This window comes from Musca autumnalis, unplaced genomic scaffold, assembly GCF_047663935.1.
Source record: "Musca autumnalis isolate F117 unplaced genomic scaffold, ASM4766393v1 scaffold_2, whole genome shotgun sequence".
NCBI lineage: Eukaryota > Metazoa > Arthropoda > Insecta > Diptera > Muscidae > Musca > Musca autumnalis.
The window spans coordinates 70,254,836-70,279,136 of record NW_027411755.1 but is presented as its reverse complement, the minus strand read 5'-3'; the positions used below and the strand labels follow the sequence as shown (position 1 = coordinate 70,279,136).

The 24,301-nt window shown below is 40.6% G+C and overlaps 1 protein-coding gene across 1 annotated transcript in view; it reads left to right on the top strand.

Annotated features, from left to right (window-relative positions):
- The window catches only part of LOC141394063 (uncharacterized), a 917,654-nt gene extending 898,286 nt beyond the window's left edge, over window positions 1–19,368 (top strand). The window contains exons 21-23 of the mRNA XM_073967887.1: window positions 2,804–2,978; window positions 3,082–3,894; window positions 17,560–19,368. Coding sequence (XP_073823988.1) covers window positions 2,804–2,978; window positions 3,082–3,894; window positions 17,560–18,302 — 1,731 coding nt within the window. The 3' untranslated portion in view covers window positions 18,303–19,368. The remainder of the gene's footprint in view (window positions 1–2,803; window positions 2,979–3,081; window positions 3,895–17,559) is intronic.
- The last annotated feature ends 4,933 nt before the right edge of the window (window positions 19,369–24,301 follow it).

The following is a 24,301-nucleotide window of genomic DNA, read 5'->3' as shown; positions in this document are numbered from 1 at the left end:
CTGTGCATTTTCCAGAATCCATACTGATGTTAGGCAACTGGTAACTGCTTCTCATCCTCTAGAATCTTCGCTACTGGCGATAAGGCGAATCGTACAAACCTGGAGATCGGTGCGGGCGGCTGCTGCTGTGATGATGTCCTGGAAAATTATCTCAGCTACCCGAGTATCTAAGGGAATGGGTAGCTCTCTGAAACCGTGATTGGTACATTTTCTGATCCTTTGGAAATCTGCCTTCCCATGGTTCAGAAAATTCCAGCGGCAGGAATTTATAACTTCGGAAGGAAGATAGTCAGAATAAATTGAAATGACGGGTTGCCACGTCATTTATCAGAACGGGTGGTGAGCTGTGGCAATCTCCTCTTATCCTCGTTGAAGCGTCTTCGTTTACCGTGCAAAATGTGGAGTGTTGTCTCTAGAATCTAGTGTTAATTCGTTCGTCCAGCTGGTCATTGCCTAGGACAGAATGGCAAAGCTCATGTTGGGCATTAAAGTCCCCTATCACCAAACGGTTATTACTCTCTAAAAACGAACTAATATCGGGCATATAACGCAGGGCACAGGTATTCATCGGCGGTATGAACACATTAAGCAGCTCTAGATCTGCAGCCCCACACTTTACTGCTACCCTATACATTCCATGTATTATTCACCAGAGTAAAGCTCATGCGAGATAGGTATGTACTGGACAGACTGTTGTATAAATAAAGCAAGTCCTTCTCTGCTGCTTGTACGAACCTTTAGCAAAACGTTGTAACTATCGCAACGTTGCAAGCTACAGATGACGGTGAGCTTTGTTTCGTGTATCGCAGCAACCATGATGTTTTCCCAACTCATAAACTCTACCATTTTGCTGACTTTGTTGCGGAGACCGTTGCAATTGAATTACAGGAACGATGCATTTCTGGGGAGCTGACAACAACGTGTACTGTTAACTGCTGGGTGTGTTGTTATTGGCGGGACTTCAGGGGTGTTTCCTACTGCGACCACAATGATGAATCTGACAAAAGAAATTGGAGGCAAATGTAGGAGATGTTCTGACGCAGCATGCAGCAACATAACCCCTATCAAAGTAGTCTTGGAAGCAGCTAAGACCAGAGCAGCCTCTGAATGGCACCCATTACATCTCACCGAGGTTGTCATGTGGTGAATGCGGATCTGGCAAACGGATCAACTCAATGGCGACGGGTTCTTCTCTATTCCGCAGTAATTTTAGTTGTGTCGCCAGGGTTTTTTGAGTATTAGGGACATTATTTCAAGAAGTATGGACTTGCGTCGAAAGAAATGTACCGTCCTAATGCTGCGAAGACAACCTGCTGCAAAACGATCCGGGACACGTCCTTAGACTACACTTCTGAATAATATTAAGATTTTGTTTAGGTGATACCCGAAGGAATATACCGATATATGTATATATACCATTTTCTGTAGAAGCGTTCTTGTTCCTACCTCGTTCATGGTCTTCTTTGGTGCCGAGCTTTAAACATGTTCGGGAATATGGCCGCATAACCTCAAAATTTCTGTCTGCTTCCTTTTTGTTCAGATTTGAAGTTCCCATGCCTGTTCACATTGCCATAACCACCGTTTTCATCCCTGCAGATTCCTTCTTACTCAGCATTATAGGAATTTGTACTTGATTGCTTTTTATATTTTCTTTTTTCCTTTCATCTATATTTTGGAAGAGAATTTGATCTCTTTCGCATTCAGCTAAACGAAGGGCTCTCTCCTGGAAATAAGGTCCCATAGCCTCAGCCCTTCCATCTGCTGCCACTTTGCTCAGGTTTTAAGCCCCCTTAGCCTTTATTGCTCATGTTCAACCTCGTTTTCATTCCCACATTCTCCTTCTGACACTACCTATGTCTCTACCTCGTTCTTGCTCGGTGTCGAGCTTTTGACCCACCTCCTGGTTCAATAGCCTCATTCCTTCTGTCTGCTACATGCTTGCTCAGATGTAAAGCCCTTCGCCTTTTTAACTCGCTTTCAACACCTTTTTCATTCCAGCAGTCTCCTTCTGACTCAGCAATCTAGGAATTTGTACTCAGCAATTTACTATTTTTTGGAAGAGAATTAGATCTCGTTAGCTTTCAACAGAACGACCGGGCTTTCTCAGTACAGTAATTCTGCATTTTATACCTTGGTTTCCATCTTACACATCTTACATCTTATTTTGTTGTATTCAATCAATTCGCTTTGAAGCTTATCCACTTGCTGTCAACTTCCTTAACTTCGAGTCATTTCTATGTGAGCGGTCACTTTAGATTCAAGGCTAATATTGTCATATTTAGCACTGTTTAGGTCAATTCGGAATTTCATATCCATTGCCCTAAATTTCGCCAATTATCGCTCAGATTTTTGCTTCTCAAGTACTCGTTCCTCCCATGACATGGTTTTATCGGAACATATTCGGAATACCCTTAAGACTGGGTTTCATTAATCTTTTCTCTCTCCCTATTCCATCTTTGATTTTTCCAGCTATCTTATTTCGTCGCCAGTTTTGGTGATAATTTGTAGGACCCCATCACTGCTTCTTCTTGAGAACTGAATAAAGTCCAAATTCCAGCATTCTTAGTTTCGGCCACTGATCTGCCACGAATGTAAAATAATGTTTATTTTTTAAAGCACTGAATTAATTAAAAGTAGAATAATTTTAAGAACTAAATCTGAGGATATAACTTAACCTAACATTACTTAACCTAACATAGATTCAACCTACCTTAGCCTTAAGATTATTTTATACCCATAACTTTATTAAACCTTTTGCATTGCAATTAATTCTCTTTTTTTTTTTTTGTTTCTTCCTTTACAGGGCTTTACCATACTCTGCTGTTTTGTGATAAAACCTGAATCACCTTTGCGCCATGACAAAGGTGCCATCATAGGTCGCTACTCATCGAGTGATAATCTGAAAAAGAAACTCAGTTCCAGTAAAACAAGTCTAGATGATAACTATTGTACAGGGACCATTAATACACCAATTAGTTGTAAGTTGCTTTACTACTCTCTACATTTTTGCTGTGGACATAAAAATACCTCTGCTTAACGTGCCTACTTGTTTTGTTTTTTTCTCTCTTCTCTTCCTTTTAGTTTACACAAATCATGAAAAAGAATCTGAACTTAGCAGCTCAGCACCACCACTAATGCACAAAACACCACCATCACCGGCACGACGACATCAGCTAGAGATGAGTGCTGTGGCTGCTGCATCGGCAGCCGGCGCCGCATCATGTCAAATGCAGGGCTTAACCATAATCTCCACAGCTCCACGTTGTCAAATGTTGCCTTTGCTGGCATCGTCATCACAACAGGAACATCATCACGTGGCAAGTGTAGAAACATTTATTGGCCCAGCCCAACCACCAGCAACTTCCATGGGTATGGTGGCCCTTAACAATAGTAACCCTACAGCTGCTGCTTGCGGTGGTGCTGGTACCTTGGAACGTAAGTCGGGCGGCAAACACATGACAACATGTTTGCAACAACACCATCAACATGCCAGTGGCATGGCATCATCATCCGCCTCGTCTTCAACGGTAACATCAATAACATCTCCACGAGCCATGAGATGTTGTAATATTTCGCTGGCTGGAGATCGAGTAACTGGCGGCGGAAATTGTATACAACAACCACAACATCATATTGCAGTTATGCCACAAGTTGTTTCTGGCAGCTCCATGGGTTATTATGATGCATATGGAGTTGCCGCCGCTGCATCAGCGCTTAACATGCCACCACCACCATCATCAGCATCGTTGACAACATCTATGACGGGTAGCTTAAGTCGTAGAAGTCATTTGTCCACAACACATGCTCAACAGCAGCAACAGCATCATCAACAACCGAGTGGTGGCGATTATATTGGCGTAGAGCATTTGGATATATTACAAAATGTATCGGGAGGTAAGTTGCAACTAAAAACATGTGCTGTTAAAAAAAACAAAGTTAAGACATAAAGTTGATTAAGTGGCATTCATCATTCGAGGTGGATAGATGGGATTCACTAATAAAAGGTAGAAAAACTTGGAAAAAACTAGGAACCTACGTTGACAGATGATGATACGGTGATTAGGAGGAGGATTTTGATAGGATACCACCGAAATGCTCTGCATCCTACCTTCAGGTTTTTAATAATATAAAGAAACAAACAGACTGTGTGGAAAAAATCTTATACCTCATTATAACTTATTATAAGGATTACGTGCAATATCAGGAAGGTGGAGGTCACTCACCAACTTTACCGAGGATGACCATCGCGGATGCGCATCATTTTATCCGACGTGTCGTTCGATACCGGATTGAACTTGGAACCACACAACACCCGGGTTTCGGTCAGCGGCTGCCACCTCAATGTAAACATGTTTGAATTTATATCGTTTTTCTGTGTTGGGAACACAATATCCCGGAATGCTTGGTCCGCGTCGAAACAGAGAAAAATCCGGGACGAATTTGGATGTGCCACATTCGCATCCATGTTGCCTCTAGAGACCTCTGAAAATTCTTTAAAAAAATTCACGTTGCCTCTAGAGACCTCTGAAAATTCTTTGTAAAGTCCACGTTGCCTCTACAGGCCTCTGAAAATTCTTTCAAAAATCCACGTTGCTTCTAGAGACCTCCGAAATTTCTTTAAAATCCTCTGAAAATTCTTTAAAATCCACGTTGCCTCTAGAGGCCTCTGAAAATTCTTTAGAAAATCCACCTTGCCTCTAGAGGCCTCTGAAAATTCTTTAAAAAATACTCGTTGCCTCTAGAGGGCTCTGAAAATTCTTTAAAAAATCAACGTTGCCTCCAGAGGCTTCTGAAAACTCTTTAAAAAATCCACGTTGCCTCTAGAGCCCTCTAAAAATTATTTAGAAAATGTACGTTGCCTCTAGAGGCCTGCGAAAATTCTTTAAAAATCCACGTTGCCTCTAGAGGCCTCTGGAAATTCTTTAAAACATCCATGTTGCCTCCAGAGGCCTCTGGAAATTCTTTAAAAAATCCACGTTGCCTCTAGAAGCCTCTGAAAATTCTTTAAAAAATCCACGTTGCCTCTAGAAGCCTCTGAAAATTCTTTAAAAAATCCACGTTGCCTCTAGAAGCCTCTGAAAATTCTTTAAAAAAATCCACGTTGCCTCTAGAAGCCTCTGAAAATTCTTTAAAAAATCCACGTTGCCTCTAGAAGCCTCTGAAAATTCTTTAAAAAATCCACGTTGCCTCCAGAAGCCTCTGAAAATTCTTTAAAAAATCCACGTTGCCTCTAGAAGCCTCTGAAAATTCTTTAAAAAATCCACGTTGCCTCTAGAAGCCTCTGAAAATTCTTTAAAAAATCCACGTTGCCTCTAGAAGCCTCTGAAAATTCTTTAAAAAATCCACGTTGCCTCTAGAAGCCTCTGAAAATTCTTTAAAACATCCACGTTGCCTCTAGAAGCCTCTGAAAATTCTTTAAAAAATCCACGTTGCCTCTAGAAGCCTCTGAAAATTCTTTAAAAAATCCACGTTGCCTCTAGAAGCCTCTGAAAATTCTTTAAAAAATCCACGTTGCCTCTAGAAGCCTCTGAAAATTCTTTAAAAATCCACGTTGCCTCTAGAGGCCTCTGGAAATTCTTTAAAAAATCCACGTTGCTTACAGCGTTATGATGGTTACAACGTACTGAGGAAGGATCGCACATGAAGTCGAGGCCCAATAATAACCCATATCAATAGTGTTACCTGGTCTGACGAATGTCGTCACCTGGCAACCCGTAGTTTCTCTTGGTTCAGACCATCTTCCCATAATTGTCTCCATCAGCAAGCCTCCCGATTTCAGCTCCTCCGAACGCCGCACTTTCATCAATCATGGGAAAGCTAATTGTCCTAGTTTCAGAGAGTTCGTAATCACCGCTTCACAGATCTGCCCAACCCTTCTGATGTTTGGGTAGGAGACAGGACATTAATCACTGCTGCAGTTGCTCGTCATACACCTCCGTCAGTATAGTCCGCGAAATGAAGGTGATCTGATCAATAGTCGGTGTCCTACAACTACATTGCTATGGCCTTCTCTTCTCGCTTCTGTGATGTTCGTGATATATTCGATACTGGCTTACCTACCATACATTTGACACTGCTTGATGCAAAAAATCCTTTGCTAACAAAAGTGTAATAAAGCCTCTCCCTTGTAATATAATCTTATGCCCTATATAATGTTTATTGGCCATTTTATATGAAAAATATGTACCTTCTAAGCTTCTTATGGCCAGTCCCATTTTACTTACTAAAAATATTTTATTCACCTCATATCCTATGGTTATAAAACTCACCCAACCCCACACTTCTCTTCCATAAAAATTTGTCACGTGTTTCCCAAGAAAGTACAAAATGTCATTCGTTTCTCGGAAGGATTTACTTCCCCCTTTTAAGCAGTGTTAGTGTTAAGTTCATTTTCTTCCTTTATAACGGAAATATGTTGACAACCTAGGCACTCTAAGTCCTTTAATAATGACCGCCTTAACATAAAAGTAATTAGAGATTTTATAATGCCCCCCTTAAAAAAGAAGGAAACATTAACAACATTTTTGTTGTTTTGTTTTACAACATTCCGGAAATCATTCATTCATTCATGGCATAAAGCATTAGCTGCCCGGCCGGTATGAATTCTTGGCCAAAGTGGTTGCGGATGTTTGGTTACCGGTGTGGTGGTTGGTTATGTATAGAAATTGTAGACGTGTGCTTTGGCCTAGATTAGTACATTAAGATGGGTGGTTAATGTTTTGGAAAGAAATAAAAAATCAGGAAAGGAGACATTTTTGTTGCCATAAAACTGGTTTCGTGTTATTCGTTTTTATGTATAAACAAAAATCTTTAGTTAGATTGGGTTTGAAGCTTGCGAATTCCATTTAAGTTAACAAGACACCGGGCAATAAAAAATGTGGTCTCCTAGGATGCATGGAATAGCAAACAGGCACTTCATTTTTCGAAATCACGACACGGTCATTTTTTAAGTCTTATGCTGATTTTTTATTTTCGCTCATTTCGGACAATTTTATCTTCAGAACAAGCACACAGCGTAGGTAAATCAACCAGCTACTCCGATGCAGCAAGATAGGCAAACTGGCGAGGATCATTATGACAGTTAGATTTTCACTTAGCTAAATAGCTGACATAAATTCGCACAGGTACTGCTGGATTACATTGCTTTTTCTATTCCCTTCTTCCGCGATGCAACTCACTCAAACTGTTCCAAGCTTCTTTTGCCGACTTACAACTCTTTATATAAGATAGGTGCATAGAAGAGATAAATCATCCCGCTATTCCAATTCAGCAACTAAGTATCACAACCGCTTTGCCAAACTACCAAGAAGGATCATTATGACAAATAGATCTTCACTGTGCTCAATACATGCCTCAGTTAGCTTATTCTCAACGGACTTGGATTCGCACGGGTACAGCTGGATTTTATCGCCTACTTCCATTCGCTTATTCCTCAACTGCTTGAGCAAGGACTGGGCCTTTACAGACTTATTGTCTTTCTTCTAGTCTCGTATTTCACCAGCAACATCTATTTTGGTTTGTAGTAGCAGCTGACGTTCATCATAAATTTTGCAAAAAACCGCATTCACAGGATAGTTGTGTGTGGCATCTGTAGGAAAGCTATTTAAACCTGCTTGATATGTCCGTTAATCTAGGGGTTCTCTCTTGTAACGCTGGACCTCTATTTCTAGATGAAGATCCCTGGTGGCATGTCAGGGTGGAGGGGGTGCTATCCACCATATGGTGATTTGGATGGCTCTTACGGTAAAACCCTACCAAATACTGCAACGAGAACATGCCATTGTATTGCAGTACTGGAAGAATATTTGCCGCCTCATGTAGATAGTCCATTAATGACATTAGAAGGCATCCTGCTACAGTTCTCAGGACGGCATTCTGACAGGTTTGAATATTTTCCATTGCGTTGCACTTACATACGCAGACGACACTGGTGCCGCATAGCTTATAACAGATCGACCTACCGCATTATATATGGTCAACAAGGTCTCTTTATCTGTACCCCCAATTGTAGAACCTTGTTCCTACATCTCAGCATGTCGCATATAGCTGTGGCATATGCACACGACGTGAAGATGTTGTTGAATGTGACCCCTAGAACCTTGGGGCAGTTTGTGGTCGGAATTCTGTTACCATTCAACTTTGTTCTCACCTCTGTCGTCCATGTGGTAAACAGATTGGTGTAAATTTAGTGGCGGATATTTGCGTATTCCTCGCCTGGAAAAATGTGATAAGATCAGTCAAATACGATTACAGACTTTCACAAATGACATCAGGGATTGTACCTGACATCAGGATGTGTACAATCATCCGAAAACATGAAAGGTATAGGGTAAATATTTCTGGGGATATCAACTCACCTTGGAGAATTCACTGCTTCACTCAACGGTGCTTGGACTTCTTGTTGCTGAATTCCAAGTACATACGATTGATTATCAAACGTTTCAAACTTGGCCGGAGGGTAGTGGGCTCAATGACCTTAAACAGCGTGACAGTATCAAAGGCCTTTGATAAGTCGATCGCCAACATCCATAATATTTGTGGACGTGCACCGATATTGCCGTGTTGTGCTGCTTACACAGACCGCGCTGATGATCGGCAACTATATAGCTTTTCCTGACGCTGGGGAGGATTAAAGCCTCAAAGGTTTTGCTACGGGCGACAAAAGTGAAATCGGTCTGTACGACTCACCTTTGCTGGCATCCTTGCCTGGCTTCAGTAGCGAGACAACACTGCCTATTTTCCAGACTTCGGGAACAAAGTGGGTGGCTAAAGCAGGGGTTGAGAACTTTGGTGAGATACTCGACTACCGGCTCATCCAGCTGATTTAGCATTTCCATGGAGATTCCATCATTCTTGACTGGAAACATCATTCATTGTAAATTGTGTGAGTTTTCTCCTCGGCAGAAACAGATCTAATGCGACGTAGTACTCTTCCTTCGTACTGTGATTCCTGGGGTGCATGACAAACTGTCGATTAACGCATTTCTCGGGATCAGTCAGCGTGACGTCGCCAAACGTGACCAAGGTCCTATATTCCTTCTTTCCAGGGTTCGAGATTGACCTAACCGTTGTCTGCAATTAACTTATTCCGGCTCCAATGTTGCAACTCTTCAGATGATTTAACAATTTGTTCCGCTAATGCTCGCCGGTTGTTGGTACAACGAAGGTCATAGCCCTCTTTTGCTAATCCCGTTGTCTCCACTGGAAATTTGGTCTCACCTCGGGTATTCAACCAGCAGGCGAGTTGAAGCAGCAGTAATGATGGTCAGAACATCGGGTAGGAGACCCGAACATCAAAAGGTTTGAACAGATCTCGGAAACGGTGGTGTTACAACACACTTTTCCAAAAAATAACTTTTCGTTTTGTGTAGGCCTGCCTAGGGGTTTCTGCAGGCTCTTTAGTAAAGCCACTGGCAACTAATAATTAAAGGTTGCAGGCACTTAAAAATGCCAGTGCAAGTTTTATTGATTTGCACTTAAGAGCGCAAAATAAAAGGTGTTTTTTAGTTGCCAACAAATCGGCAGTAAAAACTTGATTGATTTTATTCGACAAATTTCAGTCCTTATATATTATACATAACGGTATTTTCCTAATCTTATTTTCTATCATCCTTAAATATAAACAGTATTTGTTGTTATAAATAACATATGATCTAAACTGATGATTGAAACAGCTGATGATTGGAATCTATAGGGATCCAGTGATTGATAATTACATTGATCTACAGATGTGATTATTGGGATCTACAGGGATCTGTAGGTGTGAATATCTGTAACAATCGATATCACTACAGGTGTTTAGTGAACTCTCTAAAACTAGGCCAATTAGCTGTCCCATGATTGCTGAATGTTCGACGTTCAGAGGTGATGAAATCGGCCGGTCTGTTGAAGGAGACTATTAGGGGGAAATGGTCTGACCCAAGAGAAACTACAGGTTACCTGGTAACGTCATTTGTCAGACCAGTTGACACGATGGTTATGTACGGCGAACTGTGACCCCCTCCGTTAATTGGGGTAGAGACGTCGTCATTGACTCATCCATCACTATTCCTTTCTGTTCGTTGCCGACGACCAAATGCCACAACTCATCACGAGCATCAAAGTCCCCCAAAACCAGTCGGTTAAGACCTTCCAAAAGCACGCTAATGTTGGGCCTATAACCTGCTACTTATCTGCGGGATGTATACGTAAAATAACTCCACTTCGGCAGTTCCAAACCTGACTGCCACCCCCATACATTCCATGTACTAGTCATTGGAGCCAGACTCAAGCGATATAGGTATGTATTGAACAGACTGTAAGCTGCAGTTCTTGTTGAGCTTGGTTTCCTGCACCGCGGCGACCATGATATTCTTCCGACTTATGAAATCCACTATTTCTTTGATCTTACCTTGGAATCCATTGCAATTAAATTTAAAAAGGGGTATTGGAACAGCAACGGGTTATGTTAAGTGTTGCGTGTGCTGCTGCCGTTTGGGGGGACTGCGGAAGAGTCGTGTATTCAGATGACGAAAATTCATTGCTAGAACACAGCAGCATGGATGAATCCAGAGAAACCCCTGAGAGTTCGAGAGTGGTGGATGCGGATGTTACAAACTGAGCACATCCATATTGGTCCTGGGTTTTCCTCCATACCGGCACAGACCAAAAGAATCCGGAGCAGGTATTCCGGGATATGCTGCTCACAAGACAGAAAAACGAAACAAATACAAACATGTGTATACTGACAGCCGGTGACAGCAGTCGATTAAGGTAATGTTGTTCGATACGTTGCAAGTTTCTTCTAAGTAGACGTTGTGAAGTGTTTCTTAGATGCTCCAAAACAATGTACCCGGGAAGCTGGGGTCTGTGAACTTGTTGTCGAATGATTCTTCCTTATTCCTCTGCGCGATAGACTAGATTCCGCACATGTTGTCTAGTGATTGTTTGTTGCACCTGATTGCGCCCGATTGGATTCCGATGTCTTTGAACATGTTCCGCAGCGCAATATATTGTATTCCGACGCCTTTGCAAATGTTGTCGAGTACATCTTCCTGGTTCCTTCAAGCGATATACTTGACTCAGACGTCTTTAAAAATATTATCGAGTGTTTCTTTCTTGTTCCTCAAAGCGATAGGCTGTATTCCGACGTCGTCGAATATGCTGACGAGTGTTTCTTGCTTGTTCCTCAGCGCAATAGGCTGCATTACGACACCTTGTAGATGTTGTCAAGTATCTCTTCCATTTTCCTCAGTGTAAAAGATTGGGTTCCGACGTCTTTGGTAATGTTGTCTAGTATACCTTCCTTGTTCCTCAGTGCTATAGGCGGGATTCCGACGCCGTCTAACATGCTGTCGAGGGGTTCTTCCATGTTCCTCAGCGCGATAGACCAGATTCCGACGTCCTTGCACATGTTGTCGAATATCTACTCCCTGTTTCTCTAAGCGATATGCTTGATTCCGACGTCTTCCTTTTTCCTCAGCTCTATAGGCTGGATTCCAATGTTGTAAAACATCTGTCGAGTGTTTCGTCATTGCTCCTAACGCGACATGCTAGATTAAAATGTATTTAAATTTGCTGTTGAGTATTTTTTCCTTCCTCCTCAGCGCGATAAGCTGGATTGTGGACGTGCTTGAACAAGTTGTCAAGTGTCTTTTCCTTGTTCCTCAGCGCGATAGGATGGATAACATGTTCCACTTGGCTTTCTTAAGGTTAATTTCGGTTAATTAGACATCGGTTTTTCTAATTACTGGTTCAGAATTTCTCTCTCACGGAGTGCATGCCTCAACATCAGGCAATTTTCATTTTTAAAAGGGATCTTTTTATCTGCGTTACTCACTCGCACAATTGTATTTTTCTTTCCAGCAACATTGACTATTTGTTGTTCACATCTTTATTTGAGGCAACCTACCGCTATGCGCCATCCTGCATCTATTTCGTCCTCTGCCTGGTCCATTTTGACTGCCGTCTCATTCTAATGCAACACAAATATAAAACGGGATCTTCATTGTCAGATAGACAAAACGTCCTTTCTTTTCGAGTGTTGATGATCAGTCAGTCAGAACTCCACCATTCTCATGGCTTACCCACTTCTAAGTATCAAAATCTCTCTCTATCTTGCATTCATTTCCGGTTTCATACCCTTATACCTTTGTCATATGATGAGGTTATTACATTCGATTTACTATTTGTTTGTTTGTCTATCTCTACCTTTGCTTAAGACCTAAACGGAAAACTTAGCCAAGGTGATTGGTTTAGATTGCTGTTATGCTGGATATTATTGCCCAGAAATCTATGGTTTGCTTAGTAAGCTATCGTTGTCTGTTTACTTTTTTTTTGCTTCAGTTAACTGAAGCTGCACACAAAAATGTTTCGTTGTTTAACACACAATTCTTAGGAACAACATCATATCATGAGAAGAATGACAGACCGACCAACCAAACAACTCGTGTTGTCAATGTTTTACAATTTATTTTCCGTCTGGGCAATATTACAAAGCCCAACAGAGACAAGTAAACACCATTCTACATAGCAGCAGCCAGCTATCGTCATTGCCATCATCGTCATTGACGTTGTTGCCATCATCATTGTAAGCTTAGCTATGTTGTCATGTTGGTCCTTCCATAGACAACAGATTCCCTGGGTGTTAGACGACAACAACAACTGACAATGAAAACTGCGGACAATGATAAACCAGATGAACACTCCTCTCCATCTACTGAAATATTGCAATTTTCTTCTTCTTTATTCTTTATGATGTTATTCTTGTTTTCTCTGCTTTTTTGGAGGGCAAACAACCGCTCTGGGCTTATTGTTAAATATTTAATCTTTCTTTTAGTGGATTCACTATTTCAAGATGTTAAAATTCACCACAATGGACCACAATGCATTTGCGCTTAGTTTTGTTATAGTGCGGTGGCTGACGCTATCACAAAAACCTCCCAAACCACCTAGCATTGTTTATCATTGGCATTAAGCAATTTAAAATTCTAAATATGCTCTTCAAATCCCTTAAATGTTGGGTATGAACAAAATGCTAAATTGAAAAAAAAAGAAAATATTTATTCTAAAAATAGCTAGCTGATGAATTATAAGTCAAGGATATCTTTGTTTAAAAATCACGGATTAGCTCACATTCTCTTTGCATAACAATAATTGTTTGAACAAACAGGCCCATGGTGGAATAAGAAGGTGTTACATCAAATCATGTCAAACGTCAAATTTGCTCACAATAATGCATTACTGTGAATTTCTTGTTTACATTTTGTATGTGATTTTATTCACAATAACGCATTTTGACAACTGGTATGAAGATCAGCTGTTTTTGGCGGTACACCTTATTTTTCCACCATGAACAGGCCTACAGCAAGAACAGCTGATCGTGATTATTGTGAATGAATCGTAGTACAAAAAGGTAAAGGAATAGACGCAAAATGTTAACATTTATGGATATAAATCAGATCTGTATCTGAAACCAAGAACACTAGAAAGCTAAAGAATTTATCTCAGTATTGGGGTCTGGAGATTTTCTTAAAGGAGAGAAAATTTGTTGAACAAAGCATATGCTGCGAAGGAGAACCAAAGAGTCGGTAGCTAAAATGGCCTAGGTCGAGGAAGAAGTAGAGTAGCTACTTACACTAATTGGCTTGCCTGGGCGAAGACTGAAGGTTATTATAATGATATATTTATGTAGGTCAATAGACAGCGAGATACCACAACGTGACAGGCAGCCTTAAATAAAGATGTGAACTAAAAATAGTCTAAGTTGCTGGAAAGGAAAAGACAGCAACTAAGATAAAAATATCTCTTTTAAAAATAAAAATTTCCCGATATTGTGGTATCAGAAAGTGATATGGAAAAATATGAAGCCCGTAAGAGAGATCCTGAATCGGGAGCTAGAAAACCCGATGCGTACTCTGATCCAATGAATTAAAAAATCCAAGAATAATGACAAAGACATCATAATCCAGCCTATCGCGCTGAAGAATTAGGAAGAAACAGTCGACGGGATGTTCGACAACGTGGGAATCTAGCCTATGGCACTGAGAAACGAGGAATAATCCAGCATATCGTATTAAGGAACAAAGAAGATATACTCAACAACATGTACAAAGGTAACAACTGCACTTAGGAACAAGGAAGAAACACTCGACAGCATGTTCGACGACCTCGGAATCCAGTCTATGGCACAAAGGAACATTCGATAAAATATTCAAATACGTCTGAGTCAAGTATATCGCTTGGAGAAACAAGAACAACATGTACAAATACTTCTGAATCCAGTCTATCACGCTGAAGAATAAGGAAAAAACATTCCCGAGTATTAAAAAACATTGCGCAACGTCAGCTTATAATAATCTTACGTATCCAGTTCAACTTGTCGTAATAAGAAAGGATGGACAATAACTATACAACATGTACAAATACTTCGCAATCCAGAATATTGCACTGATGAATAAGGAAGAAACATTCGACATCACGATCACAGGTTCCAGCTCCCTGATTACCACGTTTCTGAGTGTTTAAGAAACACAGCTCAACGTCAACTAAGAAGAAGAAACTTGCAACGTATAGAATAACATTACTTTAATCGATTGCTAACATTGAAATAACGCGCAGCAACTAGAGTAGAATCAGTATGGCGGCGGGTTCTTCGATACCGAATTTACCCGGAACAACATAACATCCCTTTTCCGGCCAGAAGATTTCACCTCAGTGTACACATGTTTGTATTTGTATCGTTGTTCTGTGTTGGGAGCAGCTTATCCTGCCGGATCATTTTGGCCATTGCCGGATGTGCTCAGCTTGTGACATCCGCATGCACCACACTGAAAGTTCGATGATATGCCCGGAGTGGATGCTACTCAGGGGTTGCTCTGGAGTAGTACATCTAAGGGACTATGTTGCTGCATGAACAGCCCCGGCGAGTCGTCGTTGTCATCAGAATACGAGACTTCCCCAAAGCAGCCGCATACCAAGCCCTTGACACCAGCTGTTGCTGTTCCAATCCTTGAAAATACATCCTTTTTGTAATTTAATTGCAATGGACTCCGAGGTATGATCGAGGAAATAGTCAACTTAATGAGTCTGAAGAATATCAAGGTCTCGGCGGTGTAGGAAACCATGCTCAACAACAACTGCAGCTTACAACTTTGTGATGTTTACAATGTACTGAGGAATGATCGCAGCTGAAGAGGAGTCAGGGATTCCTATTGCAGCCGTCGATCCAATAAATACCTATATCGCTTGATGACCAGTACATAATATTTATGTGGGTAGCAGTCAGGTATGGAACTGCCTAGATAGAATTGCCGGACCTATACATCCCGCCGATAAATAGCTGTACTCTAGGTTCTAGTCCCAAGTTTGCACGCTTTTGGAGGGTCATAGCCGTCTGGTCTTGAGGACTTTAATGCTCATCATGAGCTGTGGCATACGGTCCTCGGAAACGACCAGAGTGGTGTAGCGCTGTCTGAGCGGATTGATAGCTCTACGTTTTGCACGGTCAATGAGTGCGCCCCTACCAGAACGAGGCAAGAGTGCCACAGTTCGCCAGACATAGCCATCGTGTCACCTGGACTGACAAACGGCACCACCTGGCAATCTGTCGTTTCTCTAATTATTTCCATCAGCAGACCACCCGATTGCATCACCTTTGTCCGCCGCACTTTCGTTCGGATAGCGGAAAGGACGTTCCGAGACAACATCACTGCTGCAGCCACACGCTCATTCGCTAATCCCGTCGCCTCTGCAGGGAAGTTTGGTCGCACTTTGGGTATTCGAGCAGCAGATGAATACCCAAAGTGCGACCAAACTTCCCAGCAGAGGCGACGGGATTAGCGAATGAGCGTGATGAACTTCTTCGTGCCAGTCAAGGAGCTGACTCTAGGGTTGGTACAGCATAAGCGGAAGTCAGGACCTCAGTCGCGTTTGACGATGTTACGCTGACTGACCCGAAGAGGCGCACAAGTTGTTTCAATCGACAGTATGTAAAGCACCCCGCAAGTGATAGGTCGAAGAAAAGAGTACTATGTCGAATTAAATCTGTTCCTGCCGCGAATGAACCACCACAATTTACTATGGATAATGTTGCAAATGTCATCAGGAACGCTAAATTATCCAAAGCGTTCAACCCTGATGGAATTTAAGGGTAATGCTAAAACAGCTGAATGCTCAGGGAGTAGAATATCTTACTAAAGTTCTCAACCCGTCGCTAGCTACATCGTTCCTGAAGTCTGGAAATTGGATAGGGTGGTCCCGGTACTGAAGCCGGCCGATCTCCTTCTTGTCCCCAGTAGCGAAGACTCTCGATGCACTTCTCCTTATAACGAGGATCGTTTTCCTAGTTGCCCAACATCAGCATAGATTTCCGCAAAAGGACAGCACCGCAACAGTTTACACGCCATATCCACACTTGTCAGTCGAAGACTAAACCAAAACAGGCGCCCGTGTGCCCGAACGGTCATCGTGTCTTTTAAACTATCGAAGGCCTTTGACACCGACAACCATGCCAAGCTGTTCCAGGACATGGAGAGGATTTTCCTCTAGTGGTTTTTGAAACGTCCTGATTCCGACCAGAAACTACCCCAAAATAGTCGGTGTAACGTTCGATAGCATGTATAAGTCGTCCGCGCAAGGTACAACTATTTGCAACAAGATCCGAAGTAGGAACAAGGTTCTCAAGTGCTGGTGGCCGACAGCACTTGGGATGTAAGCAAAGAAACCACTTACAAAGCAATAGGCCGGCCTGTGGTAAGCTTTGCGGCACCAGTGTGGTATGCGTTAACGCTACGCAGTGGAAGAATATTCAAACCTGCCAGAATGTACCCTGAGAACTGCAACAGGTTGCCTCCACATGAGACCAATGGACCATATTCGTCAACACAATAAGATGTTGTCAATGTCGTACTTGTTTAGGTGATGCCGCTGCAAGCATTCCTGTCACGATCTGTTGGACAGGCTTGACCCACACAGGCACGTCAGGGGAGATCTTCATAGTCTCTCCAGAGGTCCCAAGGTGAAAAACGAGAACCTCTACAACAACGAGTCTATCATGCAGGCTTGAATAGCATTTACACTGATGCAGTTGCGCAGCCAGTACAAATGTACAGTGTGAATGCCGTACTCGGGGACTACCCTTCCATCCATTGATGTAGAAGAATGCCAGCTGTCAGGGCAAACACGATTGGTGTTAGCCCATTTAAGGTCCGGAAAATGCAGCCGACTCTATTCACATTGGGCCCGAATTGATGACACGATACCCTTACATATGTCCTGCATGGGGATTGCCTAGCAAACAAATGTTGCCCTTTTGCCACTGATGGAGCACCTTCTTATTCGATCATGGTCTTAATTTTAGCACCTGATGAGACACCTTATTCCGCCATGGCTTAAACTACCCATCTACCCAAAATATTTTCAGACCCATTATTTTTACTGCTCAGTATTCATTTTACGTCAAGTGTGTGTTCAAGAACTGACAGATTACATAACGACATAAATCATTAAATCGTTGCCAATTTAAATTTTAATATTTATTTTTGTATTTCAATTTGCTTCTTGTTGTTTGTTTATTTTCAGATACCATCATTGGACTGCGTCCCAGTGGAAATTCTGTGAGTATGTGTCCCACAGCAACAGTAGCATATCACCATCAGGTAGGACATCATAACACACAAATGTTTCCAACCGGTGCTACAATAGTTTCCATAAGTGGTCTAACGAATACAGTACAAGCTCCGCCGCCACCACCCTCCTCCATTGTGGCCATGGCCAACATGCCACCACCCTCATCTCTATCCTGCAATAGTTATACCATGCCAACACCACCACCCCCAACAGCAACAACAGCAGCAGCCTCGGCAATGGTCACCACAACATCGGTAACAACACAAACACCAAAAACTCAAAAACGTGTAACCATTATGGAACCAACAAGACACACATTTGATCCACTGCTACCAACAATGGTGGCTGTTATGCAGGGTACCACAAATACAACTGCCAGCAGTGCAAGTGCAGGACAACAACAACAGCAGCAACTGACGGGTCAGGCATCAAGTGTTGGCATACCTAAAATTAATATAAATAATGCTAGTGGTAGCGGGAATTGTGAGGATGCCAAATCAAATAAAAGAGGTGGTGAAGATGAAGAGGATGCCTCCGCCATGCTGGACCGCATTAGTCATGATTTGAATTATTTACTCAATGGAGCAGAAGATGATGATCAAATACCACCACCACCAAAACCACCAATGGGTTCTAAACCCACTGAAAATTCAACAAATGCTGAGGTGATCTTTAGTAAAAAAGATGCACTGTAATAAAGTATAGAAATAGAAGAAGATCGAAAAAGAAAAAACAACAACAAGAGGAATCAATAAAAAAATCAAACACAGGGTTAGTTAGGTTTTGTAGTAATCTAAAAAGTAATAACTAATTTAAACTTATTTAAGGTCAACAGGTTGTTAAGTGTAAATATTATTAAAACGACATAGACATGGTAGGAACTCTCACAAAGACCCATTAGGAATCATCAAAACTTCCAAAATGTAATTTAGAACTTTACAAAAGAAAACAATAAGAATTGAATTGATTGTTAAAATTTAAGTGGAAGGGTTCTACCGCAAATTGTAAGAAAATTAACGTTAAATTCAAAATAAAAATAAAATATCGAACTTATAAAAGATAAACATCAATGCATGAATGACAAGACGACGACTAACTCAATTAAGTTTCTTGAGGAATATCAAAAAGACATGATCATTAAATAGTGTTAAAATATTTATTTTTAATTTAAACTATTCATAATAAATATATAAATTCATTTTTTATATGTAAGTTAAATAATATTATTGAACAAATTGAAAAATAAGAGATAAACAATTCCTGGAGGCAGCTAAATATTTGTAAATAAAAATTTTTCTTAGTATGTAAGACGATTGCGATCTAGTCAACTTTAAAAAAGAGTGGAATTTATTAACTACGGTTTATTTATAGAAAAATAAGGAATTTGAATAATGAATTAATATTTTGCGACCTTGTTATATTTTCCTCCACTGTATTTCACGATCAAAACTATTGTGAATTGAAAATAATTATTAGAACAAGGTTTTTGTCTGCGATAGATCTAGTCAAACTACAAAGCAATATTGCCAACTTAATTATACTAAGAACACTGAAGTGGCAATGCAAGTGAAAATAACCCAGCAAAATGTTTTCTTTGAAATATCCAGTTCAATCAAAAATGTAAGTTTTTACATAAATCCACTCAAGATTCTTATGAGATGCCTGACTACGATGTAATCGGTTTTGCTTGAGTGCATTGAACTGTCAATTGAAAGCCATACTTTGGAATATGTTTTGAATCAGTATAAAAAAGAAATAAAATGTATTCTATGGCATGTTATTTTTAATAAGGAATTTAATAAGCAAAAGAGAAGTCTCAACATCAACCAAAATAGTAGTTTTTTAACTCGACGAACAACAACAGTCACGTAAGGAACTGAATCCTGGTGCACAAACCTCAGAAATACAGTGACTTGAAAAATTAGGGCAAATCTATAAAATATTTGTTTCATATTAGTATTTCAGCATTTCACATAATAATAAACAAACACAACATTTAAAGAAACGAGAATCGTTTACATTAATAACTTATAAAACTAGTGTCAAGATTACTAATAACTATGATAGACTTCACTATCGTCGTCATCGAGTGTAAATATTGCACTATATTGTAAATATTGATTAAAAAAAAAAACAATTTTGACTTGAAAAAACTCAATTTACTTGTGAACATTTTCGTCCCATAATTTTTCACAACTTTTAATGTGGATTAACGGGGCAAGAGTGAATCGCTGAAATTAATTGAAATCATTGTATGGCGATGAAGCACCATCCTAAAGCACGGTGAAAAACTGGTTTAATGAATTCAACTTGATCCTGTGCGTGAAAGGACAATGCATGGGTATTGAGTATTTCATCCACGAGCACACATTCGATATTGCATGAACACCGTAAAAAGGTCCACCACAAGTTGACAATCGCTCGGCAATGGCAGATTGGTGCAAAGAAGTTTTGAAAAAATTCCATTGCAGTGCTAAGCGTATGATCCCAAAACAAACCAGTAAGGAAAGGATCATAGTCGGGCGGGGCCGACTATATGATACCCTACACCACTGTGAATATGTAAAATATAGGAGATATGTATCAATTTGAACTGATTTATATACATATATATACACATCCCAAATTTCATCAAAATTAGACAGAGCGGGCGAAAATATACATAGGAGCTATATCCAAATCTGAACCGATTTCGATATAAGTTGTTACACTTATTTCTAGACTAAATTCAGTCACACATTCCAAATTTCATTAAAATTGCACGTAAATAGCGTGTTTTCAGCAAATACGTCAAATCGGCCGAAAATATATTTGGGAGCTATATCCAAATATGAACCGATTTCGATGTAGTTTGGGACATTTATTTTGAGACCGAATTCAGTTACACATTCAAAATTTCATCAAAATCGGACGTATATAGCGTGTTTGGTGCAGCAAATACGCCAAATCGGCGGAAAAATATATGGGAGCTATATCCAAATCTGAACCGATTTCGATATAATTTGGTACATTTATTTATAGACCTAATAAATTTAAATGTCAAATTATAGCTACATGTCTGAAAATGTAGCTACAAACGTCAAAACACCGCAAATCGGGGGTACCGCTATATGGGGGCTATACCAAAACGTGGACCTATGTCCACAAGTTTGGTTATATAAGTTTATTGACACTTAAGAACCCTAAGTGTCAAAATATAGCTAAATCGGTCTGAAAATGTAGCTAAAACTGCCAAAATACCGTAAATCGGGGGGTACCGTTATATGGGGGCTATACCGAAACGTAGACCTATGTCCACAACTTTTGTTATATAAGTTTATTGACATTTAAGAACCCTAAATGTCAAATTATAGCTACATCGGTCTGAAAATGTAGCTAAAAACGCCAAAATACCGCAAATCGGAGGGTACCGTTATATGGGGGCTATACCAAAACGTGGACCTATGTTCACAACTTTTGTTATACAAGTTTATTGACACTTAAGAACCCTAAATGTCAAATTATAGCTACATCGGTCTGAAAATGTAGCTAAAAACATCAAAACACCGTAAATCGGGGGACACCGTTATATGGGGGCTATACCAAAACGGGGACCTATGTCCACAACTTTTGTTATATAAGTTTATTGAAACTTAAGAACCCTAAATGTTAAATTATAGCTACATCGATCTGAAAATGTAGCTAAAAACGTCAAAATACCGTAAATTGGGGGGTACCGTTATATGGGGGCTATACCAAAACGTGGACCTATGTCCACAACTTTTGTTATATAAGTTTATTGATATTTAAGAACCCTACATGTCAAGTTATAGCTAAATCGGTCTGAAAATGTAGCTAAAAACGTCAAAATACCGCAAATCGGGGGGTACCGTTATATGGGGGCTATACCAAAACGTGGACCTATGTCCACAAGTTTTGTTATATATGTTTATTGACACTTAAGAACCCTTAATGTCAAATTATAGCCAAATCGGTCTGAAAATGTAGCTGAAAACGTCAAAATACCGTAAATCGGGGGGTACCGTTATATGGGGGCTATACCAAAACGTGGACCGATATATCCCATCTTCGAACTTGATCTTCCGACGGCTAAAAAAATGATGTTCCCCAATTTTCAGCGAAATCGGTCAACAAATGCGACCTGTATGTTGCGAACGGACGGACGGACGGACGGACATGCATAAATCGACTCAGAAAGTGATTCTATGTATATCCCTAGAAGGAACTATGGGTCTATCTCGCTTCCTTTTGTATGTTACATACAAATGCACTAACACATAATACCCCTTACCACATAGTGGTGTAGGGTATAAACAGCAATCGACCGTGTGGGTCTTCGAAGCCAAGGCAAATCAAACGAAAGCTGTTCATGGAATATGCACTTCGAAGCATGGGCTATATCGGTCGTCTTCTTTAGGAACCTCCCTCACAAAAGTTCTATCATATTTGCTAAAATGGATCCCACAATAACACCTAAAGGATGTAACGGATTTGGTTCAAACATTACACGTCAGACTATTTATAGGTATATATGTATATGTAGGTCCACACCTTTGGATACCTCCCACACAACATTTTAAATTGTTTCACAAACGTGCAATCTCGGATGATTTTGACATTTCTTGCAGCAGTTTCTCTTTACGACAATAATATTTGGGGCAAGTTCTCACATTCTGAGATAACGGCTCCAAAGCTGTAAATAATGCAGTCACCATGACAGATATGCGGCGGGGGGTTTTTCGACACCACTTAAATTTCGGTAAGATGCAATAGGGTTTCTCAGGATTGGTCTATGTGGCGCATCCACTGTGCATCATCGTCATCATAGTATGATGACGTACACTCAGCACTTAACGCCGAACTCAATAACAACTGCAGCTTGCAGCGCTGTTGTGGTTTAATCATACTGAGGACGGATCCCACCAGAGTATTCAATACATATTCGCTTGAGCCTGGCTCTAATTACTTATACATGGAATGTATGCTGATAATATTCAGCTGTGGAACTGCCGATGTAGAGGTGCTTAATGTATACATATATCCCGCCGATTAATAGTTGTTTTCCAGGTTTTCCAATATTAGCCGCTTTTGGAAGGTCATAACCGTGTGGTCTTAGGGGATTTTAATGCTCATTATGAGCTGTGGCATTCCGTACTAGGTAATGACCAGGGGAAATAGCACTGGCTGTGTAGATTTATATGTATACGTTTTACACGGTCAATGAGGACTCCCCTACCAGAATTAGCCGAGAGTGTCATAAGTCAAGCAGGACAACCATGCCAAAATTAGCGGAAAGTATCATAGTTTGCCAGACATAACCATTGTATCCTCTGGTCCACCATATGTATGACGTCAGCTGGCAACCCATAGTTTCCCTCGGGTCAGACAATCTCCCTATAATGGTCTACGTCATCTCTGAACGTCGCACTTTCATCAATCATGGGAAGCTAATTGGCCTAGTTTCACTGACCGCTTCAAAGAAATACCCAACCCTTCCTATGTTCGCGTAGCAGAATGGTTGTTCCGGGACATTATCACTGCTGTCGCCGCTCACTGCTGGGCGATGACGTGATAAGCTTCGTCGAGCCAATCCTATTGACCCCAACGGCAGTGAGCTGACACTGGTAGTTAATAGATTGGTCGGTGAGCACATGCGGAACAAGTGCCTAGATCATCTGAAGAGTTGTGTTAAGGAATTGTGAGCAACGCTTAAGTCACTCTCGAACCCTTGATCTCAGTCCCGTTTGGTGACATTTTACTGACTGATCAAAAGTTGGCCGCAAGTTATTTTTATTAATTTGTCGAGCATCGCGCAAGTGACAGGTCGAAGAGAAGAGCACTGCGTCGCATTAGATATATTCCGGTCGAGTAGGAACCACCACAATTTACTTGGATGATGTTGCAAATATCATCAGAAACGCTATCCAAAGCGTTAGCACCTAACGGTATCACCGCACAGTGTATCCACTTGTATGGAGAAAGTGGCCAAAAATATTTAGAGTTTAGAAATCAAGCCAATGCGCCAGTTACAGCTTTGTGCTGCTGCGAAGAGTGTTTTAAGAAACCACGAGCGTAGCATTCTCCCCCCTTTCCCCACTTCCCTGGTAGGAATTGTTTTTTGCTGTTAATACAAAATGACATGCACAAAGGTCCCGATTATCTTATGATGCAAAAATAGGCTTGGGGAAACAAAACCGTCTCCAAAACAACATAAAAACCAACCAATTTAGCCGATTAAAAAAAATCAACATTTTTGTCTGAAAATTGGTAAAATTTTTAATATAGATCTTATAGCGTTCTTCCTGGAAGGCACGTACCGCCAACGTAAGACAAATTTGGAAGAAGATTTCTTCATCTTGCCACTGATGCCAATTATGGTAATGTACGTAGTCAGATAACAGAGTTATACGCTAATATATCCATAGAAACCCTATTCCAGGGGCAGCTTTAGTCAGCGAACCACCATTTATAGTCTGGCACTAGATGGCAGCTGATTTTAATACTGAATAATCTTAAACCCATGACCTACTTTGGAAAATTATTCCCGAGGTGGGCTCTGGTGTGCATCATGACTAAAACCTTAGGTCAAATTTAAGTATATGATCGAATTGGCATTACAAAATACACTAAGAAAATATGCAGCTAACTAGAATTCCACAACACGCTAAAACACTATTTTTTAATAAAAATTAAG